The sequence below is a fragment of the Eublepharis macularius genome, chromosome 4, assembly GCF_028583425.1.
Source record: "Eublepharis macularius isolate TG4126 chromosome 4, MPM_Emac_v1.0, whole genome shotgun sequence".
NCBI classification, from domain to species: domain Eukaryota; kingdom Metazoa; phylum Chordata; class Lepidosauria; order Squamata; family Eublepharidae; genus Eublepharis; species Eublepharis macularius.
The window spans coordinates 73,428,440-73,446,907 of NC_072793.1; the positions used below are offsets into that span (position 1 = coordinate 73,428,440).

General features: G+C 43.2%; 1 protein-coding gene across 4 annotated transcripts in view; it reads left to right on the forward strand.

Moving 5' to 3' along the window:
• JADE2 (jade family PHD finger 2) overlaps nt 1–18,468 on the forward strand; it is a 245,191-nt gene that overhangs the window by 17,883 nt on the left and 208,840 nt on the right. For 2 of the 4 annotated variants that reach the window (XM_054976015.1, XM_054976019.1), the window contains exons 1-2: nt 6,277–6,352; nt 7,466–7,523. In XM_054976015.1, the coding sequence (XP_054831990.1) occupies nt 6,281–6,352; nt 7,466–7,523 (130 nt within the window). In that variant the 5' untranslated portion in view covers nt 6,277–6,280. Of the gene's footprint in view, nt 1–6,276; nt 6,353–7,465; nt 7,524–18,468 lie in introns of those variants that run through there. The other 2 variants (XM_054976016.1, XM_054976017.1) reach the window with 1 other exon arrangement.

Consider the following 18,468-nt stretch of genomic DNA (forward strand, 5'->3'; position numbering starts at 1 on the left):
GAGGTCCTGGAATTGACTGCTTAGCAATAAAAGTTTTGTACGTCTCCTGATTTTCCAGCTCCTCTGAGTCATGTTCCACTGCTTGCACGCTTCTTGCTCTTCTTTTTCCTGAGATACCTTTTCCTCCTCCTGCTTCTGCTCTCCCAAAAGTGCTTCATGAGTTCTTTCCAAGAACTCTTCACCTTCCCTGATAAGTTAGATTGTGGATAGGCATGCTTCAAGCCCTTGTATTTTCCCCTCCAGTAGGACAACCAACTTGCACTTGCTACAAGTGTAATTCCCATTACCCTCAGGTAAGAAGACAAAACATGGCACAAACTTTCCAAGTCACTACCTCAATTCCCTCACCAGGCATGTTGTTTCGATCGATAAAGGAAGTGATCCAATCTTGGCTAATCCTAAATTTAGAAACTGAGGAACTAACAATGCAGTCCTAAACAGAGTTACTCCAATCTAAGTCCATTAATTTAAAAGGGCTTAGACTGGTGTAACTCTGCTTAGGATTGCACTGTAAGTCTCCAGCCCTTCTGGGTGTTAATCAAGAAGCCAGCCCTGCAGGGTAGGATGCCTGCAGGCTGAGTTCTAGAAAAACAATTATTTGAAAGCTCTAACAAAATAGGCCAAAGTACTGGATTTAGATTGAAACTCCGAAACCCAAATAACCCCACCACAATATAAAGCTTATTAAGAATTGTGCTAAAGAGTACAAATACAGAAATTTCACAAGACAGGAAGGAAAATAATAAAAGTAGATATTTACTCTAAAATACTGTACAGGCTTTGGTTTCCCACCCTAGATATTACCTTGTCAGGTCAAACCACAAAAGTCCGGCAAAACTCCAAAGTCAGAAGTCCAGGAACAAAAGGTTTGGTGCTGACACTTAAACTGGTTATCAGCTGCTGAGTTCAAGACAGTGTGTTAGCAGCATGCATACCACCAACAGCTCAGAACAAAATGAAGACCCTTGATTTATGCCAGGATGCCAGCAGCATGGCTTGATCTTGCTTGACCAATCTTGATTGAAATTAAGACATGTGACTATATCTGTCTGCAATGTGTTTGCAGTCAGAGCAAATTGCCTCTCTACCAGTGTGCTTTGTGCTAATGAGAAGGAATGTAAGTGGAGAAACTCCATCCTAGTCTCTGTCCTTGGAGCCCTCTGATCCCATGATCTCTTCCACACCTGGGCTCCTTAGTTTCATCCCCTTATATCTCTGAGAACTGCTAATTCAGATCCTGAGTAAGTTTCTAGAGATTTCTTTCTTGACTAAGGCCCAAAACCTGATCAAAAGTTTTGAAAAACCAAGAAATGAAATAAGAGAGGCCAATTTCTTGACACTTCCCATTTCTGACCATCCTCAAGAGGCTCAAAAAGATCATTCAAGAGGAGGCAGAGGTGTCATGTCCCACTGATTAAGACGGCCCTGAATCTTGAATAAGATAGAACTGTACCTACCTGAATGTGTAACAATAAGTTCATTGTCCGTCTTCTGTGCAGTCTCACATGGGACTGTGCAGGCACAGGCCTGCCAATCAGTAGGTTTTAAAGCTAAAGTCCACTAGGGCGTGCTTTCCTCCCCAGTGTGCATGAGCCAGCTTTCCCACCAAAACGGCACTGGGAGGCAGAGCCCCCAAACCTCCAATTCCTTCTTCACCGCCGACCGGGAAGGTCTTGCTCGTTCAGCTCGTGCTAGAAAAGGAATTGGAGGAGAGAAAAGGTGTGAGATTTTGTTCATTGTGAGAAGCCTGCTTCAGCCCACCCGACATCCAGAAACTCAGAAGGCTTGTACAAGACCATGGAGGATATTGGCACTTTTCTGTTCAGCCACCCTCCTCCATCATCACTGGTGCTGGAGGAGATGCAGACGCGTCAGAGGCAGCATTCCCATACCATTCCTGCTGACAAAGAGAGTCGGAAACTAGATTCCTTAGGCAAAAAAGTTATATTCCTCTGTGGCTCTCAATGTTAAAATTGCGAATTACGTCGCCATTATGGAAGCCTACCAGATCTTCTTATGGAACTGACTAACATCTTTCCTTGACAAATTACCTGAGGACCAAAGAGTATTAGCCAACGTCATTCAGGAGGAGGCTTTGAAACTTTCTAAGGAGCAGATTAATGCAGGGCGCAATGTGATTGACACTTCTGCCAGGGCTTTGGCACCTTTAGTAGTCTTACAAAGGCTGCGCACTGCCGCCTTGCCTTTGGAAACGAGCAGAATAGAAGATCTACCCTTTGAAGGGACGACCTTGTTCTCTAGTAAGACTGATGATTACCTCTTCCAAAATAGGAAAGACCACCTAATGGCTTGCTCATATGGAGTTTTCCCCAAGCAACCTCCAACTCAGCAATACCCATACCGACAACAACAACCGTACCATGGGAAACCATATTGATACCAACCGTATCCTCCATATACGTACAGGCAACAGCAGTCCCAGCAGGGACAGTACCAGAGAAGGCGGTCTAACAACCACAACCGGCAAAGTCAATAACCATCCTCCAATAAAGAGGCAGAAGGGCAGAAACAATTCTGACTAGAGCTGGAACAGCCAGTTGTTTTCAGAAACAGACTGGCTAATTTTTTCTTGGCCTGGGAAGGGATCACTTCTCACAAATGGGTGTTGCAGATTATTAAGTTTGGTTATAAAGTTGAGTTTGAATGTTATCCGGCTCAGACTCTCCCTGATTTTACATCATATTCTCCTTCTGAGAGTTGACAAATGGAAATAAGAGAGTTAATTACCAAGGGGGCGATTCAGCAGGTTCCCAGGGGGAGTCCCAATGAGGCTTCTATTTGAACATGTTTTTGGTAGATAAGAAGGATGGAGGAGTGAGACACATCCTAGATGTTAGACGGCTCAATAAGCACATATAAACCGGAAAGTTTAAGATGGTGACGCTGAATATGGTCTTACAATTGCTACCACATGACACATGGTTTGCGGTATTGGAATTAAAGGACACCTACTTCCATATTGCTATACCTCCTTCTCACAGGTGATTCCTGTGTTTTATTTGTAATAACAATATATTCCAGTACCAGGTATCACTCTTTGGCCACTCTACGGCTCCGTGGGTGTTTACTAAATGCATGGTTGTAGTAATAGTAATAATAACAACATTCAATTTATATACCACCCTTCAGGAAAACTTAACGTCCACTCAGCGATTTACAAAGTATGTCATTATTATCCCCACAACAAAACACCCTGCGAGGTGGGTGGGGTTGAGAGAGCTCCTTGAAGCTGTGACTGACCCAAGGTCACCCAGCTGGCTATAAGCGGCAGAGTGGGGAATCAAACCCAATTCTCTAGATTAGAGTCCCGCGCTCCTGAGGCTTACCTGAAGAAGCAGGAGGCTTCATCTATCCCTATCTCGATAATTGGCTCTTGACAGCATCATCTAGCAAGAATCTACAGAAACACATAGAATTAGTGGTGGATACCTGCAATAAATAGGGACTGATTGTAAATTTTAAAAATTCGTCCCTCCATCTAGAAGGGTTCAGTTCATCGGGGCTGTACTGGGTAGTAATTTCAAAAGAGATTTCCTCCCTCAGGAGAGGGCATGCAGAATCCGTGGGATGGTGGAACAATTTCACCGTTGCAGGTTCTAATCTTCCTTGAATATCCAAACCCTCTTGGGATTGATGGCGGCCACTTCATCAGTCACCCCATTGGCCAGGTTGCACATGTGCAAACTGCAGTTGTGGTTTTTGTCGGTGCACGGTGTGATGGACAGGCCCTGTTGGAGTGACAGGTCCTGAATAGAATGTTGAGAGAGAGTGGCAGTAAAGGGCGGTTAAGACCATTTAGAATAGTTAGTTGGGAGTTTTGGCAGTTAAGGGAGACTCTGGAAAAGAAAGTGGAGGGCTAGCAACCAGAGAAGGCAGATGTGTTTAGAGAGTTCTCTGAGGAGGACTAGTTAATGAGGTATCTGGAACGTTTAACCGTTTAAGGTTGTGCAGGAGAAAGATAAAATGTGTTTCAGTAAAGTTAATTTGTTCTGTTAACCATCTGAGTCCGGCTTGATAATTCCTGCCTATCTTATATGCCCTGAGGGGAACCAGCTCTCAGCCTGTCAGACTAAGTGGCAGAGTTTGAGGAGGTGCTGGTGCAACGAAGTGACATTCAAGTTCCAGTTTGTGTCTGTGAGAGCTGAGGAGGATTCCATTCTGTCCAGAGAGTGAACCTGCTTCCAGCCTGAGTTCTAGCCTCATGAGAAGAGGTCTACAACACACCTACTGAGACGGAGTGTAAGTGGTCCATATTTCTATTCCCTGTCAGAAGGGTCCCTCGACCAGTGAATACTTCACAAGTGGTGACAGGAGCTGTGAGATCCCAAATCAGAACTGTCCTAAGCTAGCAGAACCATTCACAAGGGGTGGCATCGAAAGGTGTCAGCCAGATAAGGCTGGGGGATCCGTCACACACGGTTTTAAACCCCAGAACCTAAACAAAAGGTTCTTGATCCCAAGAGCAGTGATTGCTTCTTTATGTTTGTAGGAGAATGATGAAAATTTACTGAAGGGTGTAGAGTTTGGGTCATCCCAGGCGGATGTAACGCTATCTACTGATGCCTCCACATCAGGTTGGGGGACACATTGCGGTTCACTGAGTACTTATGGAAAATGGTTGATGCATGAGAGTCAATTGCATATTAACTTTTTGGAACTACGAGCAATCCGTTATGCCCTTATAGCTTTCTCAGATACTGTACGTCAAAAGAAGGTTCAAGTGCTGACAGACAATTGTACGGCCATGTTCTATTTGAACAAGCAGGGAGGGACCACTTCCAGAATTCTGTGCGAAGAGTCCGTGGTTATCTGGAAATGAGCTGTAGATAGAGGTATCTTCCTACAGGCTGTACACATACCTGGTGCTGTGAACGTAACTGCAGACAGACTGAGCAGGATGAAATTGGAGAACCACGAATGGTCTCTGACAGATACTTACCTGGAACCAGTATTCGAGGATTGGGGTCACCCAAGATAGATCTTTTTGTCAGAGAGGGGAATCAGAAGATGTTGAAATTTTGCTCCAGGGGAGGAGTAGGACGCAACTTGGGGGGATGCCTTCCAGATAACTTGGGAAGGACATCTCTTTTATGCGTTTCCCCTCTTTCCATTAATTGCCAGGGTAGTCGACAAGATCCAGAGGGACAGGTCACATATTATTTTAATAACACTCTTTTGGCCCAGGCAACCCTGGTTCCAGCATGTGATGCACCTATCCCGGGGTCGATGGTACCACTTTGGTTTGGAACCAGATCTGCTGACACACAAAGTGGTATGGTATTACGACCTACCCAGACTGAAGCTGACAGTATGACACATAGCAGAACAGGGACCCTTTCCAAAAGGGTAACCTAAATTCTACTTAATGCTAGAAGAATAAATACCGCAAACTCTTATGCATTTAAATGGGAATGGTTTACCTGTTGGGTTGCCCAGAAAGGTATAGACCCCGTTAATTGTCAGATTTCTGATATTTTGGAGTTCTTGTTGTCGCTTAAGGATGATGGTCTTTCTAACTCTTCCATCAAGGTGTATCTTGCTGCCATTTCAGCATTTCACTCCAGGATTGATGGGAAGACAATTTTTTCCCATAGTATTTCTAAATTGTTCCTCAAGGGCCTTCAGAATATGTTTCCCAATGGTCACTTCAACTGGTCCTGGAAGAGTTAATGTGAACCCTGCTTGAACCTTTAGCTATCTGCAACCTTCGTTTTTTGTCACTAAAAGTCACATTTTTAGTAGCTATCACCTCTAGTAGACAAGTGAGTGAATTGGCAGCATTATACTGTGACCATCCTTTCTGTAAGATCCACCAAGGAAAGGTAGTCTTGAGACCGGATCTCAAATTTAGGCCCAAGGTTGCGAACCTGTTTCATTTATTGTACTTCCAGTTTTCTTCCCTACACAGGTTACGGAATACGAAAGAGCCCTGAACTCACTAGATGTTCGTAGGGCATTGCTGTTTTATCTGCATTGCACTGCTGGGTTTAGAAAGAACTGGCATTTATTTGTGTGCTACACTGGCCCTAGGAAGGGAAACAGGGCCACAACTCAATCTATGTTATGTTGGGTTACATCTGCCTTTCAGCAATGTTATCTTATGGCTAACTTACCGTGCCCTCTGGAGGTGAGGGCTCATCCCACAAGAGGTCAGGCATCTTCTGCTGCATTCCTAAGGGGCGTCCCTTTACACAATATCTGCAGCGCAGCTACATGATCATCATCAGACACGTTTCTGAAGCTCTATGCCCTAGATGTGATGGAGAGAAGAGAATTAGCAGTGGGACAAACTGTGCTCCATTATTTCAATGAAGACCACTCCCACCTGCAGGTAAGAAGCTTGTGAATCTCCCATGTGGGACTGCACAGAAGACAGACAATGAAAACAGAATTGCACTTAGTGTAACTGCTGTTCATTGACGTCTTCTGTGCAGGCACACATAGCCTCCCTCCTACCCTGCTGTGTTCTTCAATACCTATCTCTTGGAACCGGCAGCTCAGGAGAACTGGAAGGTTGCCACCTCCCAGTGCCCTTTCAACGAGAAAGCCTGCTCATGCGCACTGGGGAGGCGAGCGCCCTCTAGTGGTCTTTAGCTTTAAAACCTACCGATCGGCAAGCCTTACACATGTACAATCCCATGTGGGACTGTACAGAAGATGTCAATGAACAGCAGTTACAGTAAGTGCAACTCTGTTTTCTCTTGGGGCTCTGGAAGTTCCAGAACTTAGTAGGAGTGGCTACAGAGGGAGGAGGAGCCAAAGAGTTGCAACTTGTTTCCTGCCTCAGTGGTTGATGGGAAAGTGTCTCAGCACTGTGTATGAGTGGAGGGGGGAAAGGTAGGGCGTATGAGATCCTGAACATATGAGGCTTATTCACAGCACTAACTGTGGTTTAATTGTGACAGCTGAATGCAGCCCAGACATCCTAATCTCCAAAATACCCTTTTAATCCTTAAATAGAAGCTCTTCAAATCAAAATCATCAAGTCAGAGATGCTGCTGAATGAGTCCTCAGATACTTTCTAAAAGAAATGCACCAAATTTTAGATTCCTGGTTTGCTCTACTGCACTAGTGATTACAGGGAAGTCTTGTAAAATTTGCTTTCCTATTTAGATACGTTTTCCTTGCCATAATTGTGGGTATTCCTTCAATATGAATTTGGTATAAGATTATTATGGTTGTCATGAATGGTGCATGATAAAAAAATACATGCATCATACATCCAGGTGAGAAAAGACATGGAGAAGCAGATGTTTCTGTAGTGACTCAGCAATGTTCTTTTTCACTTGCTAAGTAAGCCCTTTGGTAATTCTCTGTCATTAGCTAAGTATTCATTGGTATGGTTGGGTTAATGCTATGTGTGGATATCCTGAGATAATAGTGATTTCTCACCATAATGAGTTTCCTGAACTGAAAGTGTAATGTTCAATTTCTTTTGTTACAGATGGAAGAGAAACGGCGAAAGTACTCTGTCAGCAGCGATAACTCAGACACCACTGACAGTAAGACCTTTAATTCAAGGCTTTGAACAAGATAACTAAACGATTCACCTCCAGCAGGGAATGCATTTGAATAATTACTTTGCAGACAGCTGGGAAAGCTACATTTCACTGGGTAGTCCCTGAATAATAAATTGTACTTTAAAAAAATGGTACCAATATATAAGTTCATATCTATTTAAATGCCTGGTAGAGGGTACCTTTTGTTTGATGTAAATGTCTTTCACTTCCTGTGAATAGTGTAGTATACAAAACTTTGACCCAGACTAAAGTCTTTTCAGTAGCACATTGTAGTCTATCTTCTCCCATGAGCGTGTACTGAAGAGGCACTTAGATTCAGGTGAAGAAAGTTGTTTGAAATGAAGCTACATCATAGCTTTGTTGTATAACTACCTTAATGTAATCTTTCTGCCTCAGTCCTCATCAGTAAAATGTCCAGATTTGGCTTCTTAAGCCAAGGGTAGAATGGGTGAAAAAAACCCAAATTGCGCTTAGGGGTAACTGCGTAAACTCAGAGAACCTGTTTAGTGCACAAAATAAATGTCAGACTTGCAACATGATCATATGCTACTATAAGGTACAAATGCTACATAACCAAGCCAGTGGTTGCATCATATGAACTGTGGTCACAAAGATCACAGATCTTTTCTGAACCCCTGCCCCCTCCTTTCCTTTCCAACCTAGTAAGTCTAACCCTTGGTTATCTTTTAAAAAGCTGCAAGGTGTAGCAATTAAAACCGCGTGACAATATGCAGCTACCATGTCTTCCTGGAAAACGAAGGTCATAGTTGTGTTTATAGTTACTCTGTGGGAGAGCATTTGTCAACAGCTAAAATATCACCTACTGCATAAATATCAAAGTCCAACAGAGATAAGGCAGTGCTATTTAATCCTTTGATTAAACAATGAATTAACCCTCAAAAACACTGGCACAAAACTGCAAAGTATTTCTTGGGTAATATTAAGAATTGATACAAGGTGGTTGGGCCACATTGACAAGTAGGAAATACCCCATGTCCATCCCTTAGAATAACCTGCTCTCATCTGAATGTCCCAGTTGCGGTTCATCCAAATTCCGTTTTGCCTTTGTAGTTGGTAACGAGGCCAGATGGTACCACTCAAAGGACCAGATTGGTTTGTGCACTTCCATTGCTAACCCTTGTACTAGGAGGAGCTGATGATTGTTTCCAAAGTTAGCGCTGAGGAGCAAAGTGGAGTAAGACTGCTCTTAAATTTAAAACATTAAATTTATATTTGATGGCAGAACTTACAGGAGTGATGCCATTACACGTGCTAGTGATGAAGTCACCTACCAGATCAGATTTTGGAGCCTACAGTGCCATCCTAGGCAGACTTACTCCATTCTAAGTCTGTTGAAGTCAGTGTTGCAGTACTAGTCACTGTGATGTGGGTTTCCTGGAAGAATTAGAATTAGAAAAATATTTGGAAAATTATCCAGTGCCCTAAATCACGTGTGATCTGATTTAGCATATTTTTTTTTAGTTATATTTAGGAAATAATTTTAAAAGTACTCTAATAATTTTATGTCCCAACAGAAACAAATACTTGAACTGAAATATTTGATCAGGCTAAAGCAAAAGTAAATTAAGTGTGGTTGAAATGTCATATTTTAAATAAATTCAGAGCTTTAGGTGGAAATTATTTTATTGGATTAATACATGGTTTAAATTTAAGAAAAAATATGAAGTTTCTGAAAACTGATGATATGCTAATTTTAGCACATCCAAAGGACTGTGCATAATATGCTGTGAAAATGATTGTCCGATGAGATGAATAAATAACTTGATATTTAAATTTGGATTATTGCATGTATTTGTGGTTCTATTTCCCCCTTCCCCATTTTCAAATCAGTAAAACATACATGTACTTTCTCACAGACTTCTTCAGGATAAACACCTGAAAACGACAACTTTGAAATTAGCAAGCTTGCCTAATAATGTTTTAGCAGTGGCACTCGTTCACTGGTATTGTGAAACAATGAATCTTTAAAAAATGGAAAAATTTCCATAGAAAAATAAAATTCTGGAAAATATTCTACCCCACATCTCTGCATGATAAGGCAGAAGAGTCCTGGGGTCAGACATTTTGCCCTACTGACTTGAGAATAAAATGTAGCATGGTCTTGTCTGAGAAAACCAAAAGAGAAAAAAAATCACAGCTTGAATATGATACTCTATGATATAACTGAAACAAGTCAAGCAGCAAGGATCTTTTCAGGTTGAAGGATCTACACTATGAGTGTAATGACTTTTGCTTGCAGTGCACTAACTCTGGTAATCTCTGGTCCTTTTATCAAGGAAAGGGGTAGGAGTAATGTTGCTGTCAGAGAAGAGAACGTTTTTTTAAAAATGTAGAGGTGTTCTGTCTAGCTGTAGAGAGGATCATTGCAGAGTCTCGTTAAAGGGCTATAAATTATTTTAAGCTGCAAGACAATTCTTTTTAATGCATTTTGATCCATCAACAAATGTATGGTTTATCAAATACCCCCATCTAGCATCTTAAATCAGATTGGACAAAAATGATGTAATTAACAGCAGTTTGTAATCTTTGAATGTCTGGAACGTGTAAAATACACTCATTCTGTGACCACTTGTGTAGGGTTCTCAATACCTCTTGCAAAGGGTCATTAATGACCAATGGAGTGAAGGACTTTCTGAGGATGCTTGAGATCTTGCAGAGGCACTTGCCGGTTCGCTTCACTGGAGACCTTACATTTTCACCATATCTAAAAATGTTCATAGTTATCACTTGGTAATCATCTTTAGTAAGACTCCACTAAAACTCCTCTTCCACTACTTGTTATTGTTATATCAGCAGTCATAGTACCTTGTCAGTGAAGACAGTGTTTGAAGCTCTGTTCTCTTCATCCCTTTAGGCAGATATAGCAAGGCCATTGCTATAATCACAGTGATTCTAAAACCATCTTTGTTCATCCCTCCCCTAAAACTCTCTTTTAGAACTTCAAGTATGGTGTGTTGTATTTTGATGGAAAGTATCTTCATTGCTATAGCCTCTATCAGTGTAGTCATGTGGTTTATCCAAGAAAATTTGAATCCAATTTTTTTGTATTCAAATTTAAATATTTAAATAATTCTAGTAACATTTAAATAAATGTTAGCAAAAGAAGGCAAATGTGCCTTGTACAAGCCTGGACCATCTTCAAGTATTGGGTTTATCCATGTCTGATAGCCACATTTAACCCATCTAACATGATTAATTTGCAGCACAACAGCCCAGACAACTATAGACAGACTATATTCGCATATGTGGTACACAGGGCTTTTTTCTGGGAAAAGAGGTGATGGAACTCAGTGGGTTGCCCTCAGAGAAAATGGTCACATGGCTGGTGGCCCCGCCCCCAGATCTCCAGACAGAGGGGACTTTAGATTGCCCTCCGTGCCGGCAATCTCAACTCCCCTCTGTCTGGAGATCAGGGGGCGGGGCCACCAGCCATATGACCATTTTCAAGAGGTTCCGGAACTCCGTTCCCCTGCGTTCCCCCTGAAAAAAAAGCCCTGGTGGTACATAAAAATATAGCATTAAAAATTATCTGCTCCGCATCATACTTAATGTGACTATGGGATAACTGTGGTTTTGGGATATTAAATCACTGAGAATTGATTCACAAAGGCTTATCATCAGGACATTTTATAATTAGCACTGTTAGTGAAGGAAGGAATCTCCAAACAAATGGTTTCATAGAAGAGCAATCAGACCAGTGGGTCATCTCTTCCAGCATCTTGTTTCACACAGTGGCCAACAAGTTGCCTTGGAGGGCCAGCATACAGGGCACAGAGGCCAAGGCATTTCCCTCATGCTGATGGAGGTTCCCTTTACACATGATTGATAGTAACCATTGATGGACCTATCCTCCATGAAACTGACTAAACCCCTTTTAAAGCCATTGGTGTTTGTGGCCAACACTGCATCCATTGGCAATGAATTCCAGTTTAATTACTATTTCCTTTTGTCTATCCTGTATCTATTGCCCATCTAGTATAATGGGAGAGGAAGAAAAAGCTCTCTAACCACATTCTCCGTCCTGTGCATAATTTTATAAACCTATATCATGTCATCTCTTAGCCATCTTTTTTCTAGACAGAAATGTCTCAGATTCTTCTGCCTTTCCTTATACAAAAGGTTTTCTTAATCATCTTGATTGTCCTGTTCTGTACTTCTTCAGCTCTGTTACATCATTTTTGAACTATGCCAATCAGAACTGTATACAGTATTTCAAATGAGGATGTTCTAGACAAGCGCTTTACAATATTGACAGTTCTGTCTTCAACCATTTCTTTAAAATCCTCAGCCGTTTTGCCTTTTTCACCATTGCTGCACACAATGATTTTCACTGAGCTAGCCGCCGCTACAGCCCCAAGATCTCTCTCAGTCAGTTCTGATCCCATCAGCATATAAAGTGGGAATTTTTTTTGTTATGCTGTGCATCAACTTGTGCGTATTAACACTGAACTTCAGTTGCCATGTTGTTGCACACTCACTCCGTTTAGAAATATTGTCCTGTAGCTTTTACAATCCACCTTGGCTTTTGCCACTTTGAATAATTTGGTATCATTTGCAGACTTGGCCATTACACGCCTCTTATCCAATTCCCAGATAACTGATGAGTAAATGCAATAGCACTGGTCCCTGTACCATGGGGCCATGCTGCTCACTTCTTTCCATTTTGAGAATTGTCAATTTACTCTTTGAGAATTGTCAATTTACGTTTTACTCTACTTCCTATTGTTTAACCAAATTTTAATCTAAAAGAGGATCTGTCTTCTTATCCCATGACTGCTGTTATTCAGGAGTCTTCCAAAACCCAAGTATATAATTTCTACCAGGTCGTCCTTATCCACATGCTTGTTAACCTGCTTAAAGAACTCCAAACAGTTGGTGAGGCTGGACTTTGTAGAAGCCATGCTGATTCTCCCTCTGCAGGCTTTTTCCTTAATGTCCTTAACAATTCTGTATTTAATAACAATTTCTATTAATTTACCTGGAACAAATGTTAGGCTAACTGGCAGTAATTCTCTGAATCCCCCGTGGACCCTTTTTTAAAGATTGGTGTGACTTTTGATACTTTCCAGTCTTCCAGCACAGAGAACAGTTTTATCAACAATTTGTATATACTGGTTAGAAGATGAACAGTTTCACATTTGAGTTCCTTAGGAATCCTTGAGTGTATGACAGCTGGAACAGGAGACCTACTAGTTTTCAGTTTACCTCCTACTCCTAGAACTTCCCCTCTCATCATCTCAATTTGACTCAATTCTTCTGATAGTCTTACTGAAAACAGTGGCTCAGGCAAGGGTACATGCCCCACAATTCCGCAGTGGACGAAGGCGTAAAGAATTCGTTAAGTTTCTCAGCCATCTCCCTATCTTCCTTAAGCAATCTTTTTAATCTCTGTGTTAGTCACCTCCCTTATTTCCCTTCTCCATCTTGATATCTGTCTCATGGTTTTGATCAGGGGGGCAGTAACACACTCCCACTTTTGAGTAATCCTTGGGGTCTCTTATTTCTCTATATACAGATTCTGTGGGAAAGTTTATTTCCCCAACGTTTTCTAGCTCATTTGACTCAGTGCCCTCTTTGATATACAAAGCAATACTGTGTACCTCATATGCGTCCCTTATCTGTCTATAGGGATAACGGCATCTTACTTATTTTCCCCACTCTATTAGGTTTCTGAAATGCCACTTTATCTAAATTGTTATTTAGCACCAAACACTTCATCTCCTCTATGTTGACTCTGATGCTTTTAGCATTAACTTATAGGCCCCTTTATACTGTTTCCTTCTCCAAGGATCCCTGCCTCCCTTGGCTCCTCGGTTCCTCTTACAACCCTCCTTTACTACCATATTCTCATTCTCAAGTTCTAGCCCACTCCCACCAATATTTTCCCAATCACACCATCAGATAAGAAATAGTGCTTATCTGTAACTAATCAGCCTCTTGTAGTAAGAAGATTAATACTTAATATCAGGGTTCATTTTGAGGGGGAATGCACCAGAACGGTGTTCCAGAAGCTCCCTCAAGTCAGATGGCCCCGCCCACCAGACTTTAGGGCCATTGTGGCTTCAATTGGGGCCAAAATGTTCTGAATTTGGGCCAAAATGGTCGGAATTGGGTTGATGCCAGGCACTGACCTGATCCTGGCCATTTCGGCCCCAATCCGGGCTGAAACAGGCCCCAAATGGCAATTTAGGACCCGTTGCGGCCTGGATAAGGGCCAACATGGCCTGGATCGGGTTGGTGCCGGTTGGGGAAGCTTCCCCTGCCAGGCCCCGCCCCAGTCCTTGCTACTTTGACCATGATCCGGGCTGAAATGGGCCCAAAATGGCCATTTTCTGCCATTTTGGGCCCGTTTCGGGGCCAAAGGGGCCTGGATTAGGGCCAAAACAGCCCGCATTGGGTCGGTGCCAGGCAGGAGAAGCCTACCTTGCCTGACTCAATCCCGATCCTGGCCGTTTCAGCCCTGATCTGGGCAGAAACGGGCCCAAAAGGGCAATTTTTGGCAATTTGGGGCCCATTTTGGTCCAGATTGGGGACAAAGGGCCTGGATTGGGTCAGCATTGGGCAGGGGAAGCCTCCCCTGCCCCGCAGCAACCTGGCCCCAATCGTTTCGGCCCCGATCCTGGACCCAGATCAGGGCCAAAACAGCCCAGACCAGGTCAGTGCCAGGCAGGGGAGGGTTCCCCCGCTTGGCTCTGACCCGATCCAGGCTGTTTTGGTCCAGATCTGGGCCTGAAAGGCCCAAAATGGCCACTTTCGGCCATTATGGGCCATTTTTTCCTGGGATTGGGGCTGAAACAGCTGGGACTGGGTTGGTGCCAGAGGGAAGCCTCCCTCTCCCAGCCCGACCCAATCCCAGCCATTTCAGCCCTGATCCAGGCTGAAACGGGCCCCAAATGGCCATTTTTGCCCATTTTGGCCCCATTCCCTCTGGGATCGGGGCTGGAACAGCCGGGATCAGGTTGGTGCCAGGGGGGGAACCCTCCCCTACATGGCATTGACCTGGTCCTCGCTGTTTCGGCCCTGATCTGGGCCCAAACGGGGCCCAAATGGCCTTTTTTGGCTGTTTGGGGCCCGTTTCAGCCAGGATTAAGACAAAAACTGCCAGGATTGGGTTGGTGTTTGGCGGGGAACCCTTCCCCTTCCCAGCACTGACTCAATCTGGGCCGTTTTGGCCTCAATCCAGGCCAAAATGTGCCCAAAATGGCCCTTTTGATCCATTTTGGGCCTGTTCAGCATGGATCAGGGCCAAAAGGGCCCTGATTGGGCCACAGCCAGGTGGGGGAACACTCCCCCATCTGGCAGCAGCCAAATCCCAGCCATTTCAGCCCAATCAAGGGGTGTGGCATATGCTAATTAGTTATGCTAATGAGTTCCTGCAGCTCTTTTTTTACGACATGACCCCTGCTTAATATGTCATTCTGTGACTTCCTCATCCTAACACTGAGTTTACATAGGAGGTTTATTTGTGTGTCCTTGGTCAGAGAATTTTTGTGTCTGGTTGTTTCTTGCTCCTCGTCAAACTTCCCTGCTAAACCCCATGTTTAATTCTGTCTCTTTGTGTTTCTGTGCTCATACTCCATAAGCTTCTGTCTGATTTCTTAAAGCCATGACATCCCTAAATGTTTAGAAGTGATTGAAATCCTGATCTTTATTAATGAGTTTTTAAAATTTTCTCACATTATTGGGCATAAGACCAATGTACCAATGGAATAACTGAGGTAGTAGTTGACACTTTGCTTGAATTGGTATTTTCTTTTGAACCAGATGCCAGCCCTAATTATTATCAATCCGGACCACAGTATAGGAGAAACTAATGACTAAGGTAGGCGTATGGATGGGTTGGAGCACTTTAAAATTAAGCAATAAATCTGTACCTTGGAGATCAGTTGGACAACAGGCAACAAAAGGGGAAAGCATACCTGATTTAAAATCAGTTTGCATAGAGATGTTATTCTCAGTATTGGCTTACTTAATAACTTTGGGTTGTTGAACTGTTCCCCTCAGGGCAACAATGGTTACCCAGGTTTCTTTTCACCATGTCCTGAAAAAGTCAACAAGTGATTGTGATTCAGTCACCTGTTGAAAAATTCCTAGTTCTTTAATGTGAGTTAACTACATTATTAGCATATCTAGTTCCTAGGTTTTGCAAGTAGTATAATGGACAGAAGGTGTAGTTCCAGTGCATTCCTCTTCATTGCTGCGGTGCTTTCTAACTTCAGGATGAATCAGTCCCAGGATTACGGGACCCACGGGAAACTGGATAGATGGGAGAGGGGCTCCCATCTATCCCGTGCCATTTTTTTTACTAGCATGGTTAAAGCTTAACCATTCAGAAACAATCCATTAAGGTTCCCCAGGTTCAACAAAAGCCTCCTTTCTTTAGTGATATGCAGCTGTGTCAGCTTTCCCTTGTGTATAATTCTGAATCCGCTGTCCCTGTTTTGAGGATAGATAGCAAGATTTATTTTAAAATGTGTTTTAAAAAAATTCCTTGTTTTTTGGAATTTCATAGAAACCTAGACCTTCCTACCTTTTCTGAAGTGCTAAGTTTACAATTAAAACAACCAGTAATTAGCAGATACTAGCCAAAAGTTTCTAATGAACTCTGGCTATCATTTTCTCTAATTACAGGTGCATAGGGTACTGTGGTGACTCACTGGCAGTCCCAATTATATTTTGTAGGTTTAGGAATGGCAGATGTTTAACAGCCCACCACATGAAGTTCATAACACCTTGATGCACTATAACAGGCTGAACCATGGGTTTCTAGGAGTTATTTTGATCAGGGGGATACAAATTCATGTTCCACCACAGTTGCTAGAACTGAAAGAGGAAAAATGCTGGCAACCAGACAAAGAACCTAGTTCATCATTCAATAAAGTTCAGCTGATCTTTGATTGTAATAAATGGAAACTGAAACATTCAGTAAAGTGGTAATTTTGATGAGGTCTGTCCTGCTCCTCCCCCAATAGTTTATTGGAAAAGAAAAAGACAATAATAATACATCAAAAAACATAAACAGACTATATAACAGCACATTTAAGCTAGAAAATATTGCTCTTCATCTCCGTACTTTATACTCAGCATATCTCTTGCGTTTGTGGCCGGGGTCTGAGGCTCTGCCCCCGGACTTAGCAGGAGAAGGGGAGGGGAGACAGCCAGACGACCACCACTCAGCCGTTCAGACAGACACCACGGACCTGCCACGCCCAGCAACAGAAAAAAGAGAAGAAACGCCCAAGCCCCAGAGAGTCAAACGGGGAAGGGGAAAGCCAGCTAGCCCCACCCTCCAGTGGGAGACTAAGAGCCCTGAAACGGGGAGTAAGGACAGCCAGGAGGAGACCAGGGCAGAGGGAGAAGGCACAAAAGATAGGAACAGCCAACCAGACAGCAACCTTACCGGCAGGGCAGCAGAAGCAGCACAGGGCCACGCCCCAACCGGCAAATAGGGAGGAAGGGAATAATAGGGACCAGCTGAGGCTGCTGGAAGCTCAGAGCAGAGGAGGCTTGGCAGCCAGCCAAGAGAGCATAGCTATAGCTGCCCATGGGCCTGAAGCTCGGAGCAGAGGAGGCTTCGCAGCCAGCCAAGAGAGCACAGCTGTAGCTGCCCAAAGCAGCCAAACTAGCTACCCCAGGTGCAGCTGCTTGAGGCAGCCAAGGCCAGTGCTAGAGGGCAAAAGAGGAGTGGGGCCAGGAATGAGGGAAAGGATATAAGGGAAGTCTACCCACAGGGTGGGGTGGGTTGTTGAGTAGGAGTGGAGGGGGAGAGGAGAGAGAGAGGGGGGGAGAGGGAGAGAGGAGGAGGAGGAGGAAAGAAGACAAGGAAAGAAGACGAGGAGGAGTAAGACCGACAGATTGATGTGGACAGCTGTCATGGAAGGCTTCTGGGACAATGTCACGTTGAAGAGACCTGTGAGTGGACTGAGACTGTGTGAGGGTGAGGTATACCCCCCCTCCTTCCACAGAGCGGGATCCCACATATTCCCTGAAGGTCCTTTAAGGCTGAAGTCAGGCATGCTGGCATCTCACAGGGCGACGCCCTTGGCGGAACCTGACAATGTATTCATAATTTTTTCCCCAATATCTTCTCACCTTCTTACATGTCCACCACATATAGACCGTTGCATCCACTTTCACTATAATCCTTATTGGTTCTTACAAGATCCTTGGGAGTGATATACCATCTAAAAAACATTTTGTACCAATTCTCTCTTAACATTTGACAGTCTAGATTTGATTTCTTTTGTCCATAAGTTTTTCCATTGACGCGTAGAGACACTTTCTCCAAGATTTTGCATCCATTTTATCATACAATTTTTAACTTGTTCCGATTCTGTGGCATATTGCAGCAGAAGTTTTCCTAATAATTGCTTTAACTCTCCAGTGATTAGTTGTTCAAACACTGATTAAGAGAGTTGTTTTCTCTCTTAATCAGCCATCTTCTTTGGACAATTGTTCTTTAAGGTTGGACACAAATCCGTCCTGCTTTTGATAATTCACTTTCAGATTTGATGTTGGGTGACAAATCCTACCATGAGGAGGCCAGTCTCTAGTAGCAGTCTTCATGGTTGCTTTTTGGAGATGCAGAAGGGACATTGGCTGCCACCAGTTTCCTCTCAATACTTGAAAAAATACTCAAATTGTTTTGGTAATTACGTATGCTGATAAATAGCCATGCTCTTCACTAAGGTCATTTCAAATAATTAAGTTATCCAGATAACAGACTTGAAGGCAGTGGGATGAGATTTAATTTACTTAATATGAAGCTTACTGCTTGTGCCAAGTGTTCTTTAATGTTAGATGGAAGCTGAGAATTTACCCAATAATTCAAGAGATGCTAGCTCCAGTTGGAGGCCCACCATTCTTGATTTCCAGACAATTCTGAAGCTGGCATTGTGGAATCCAC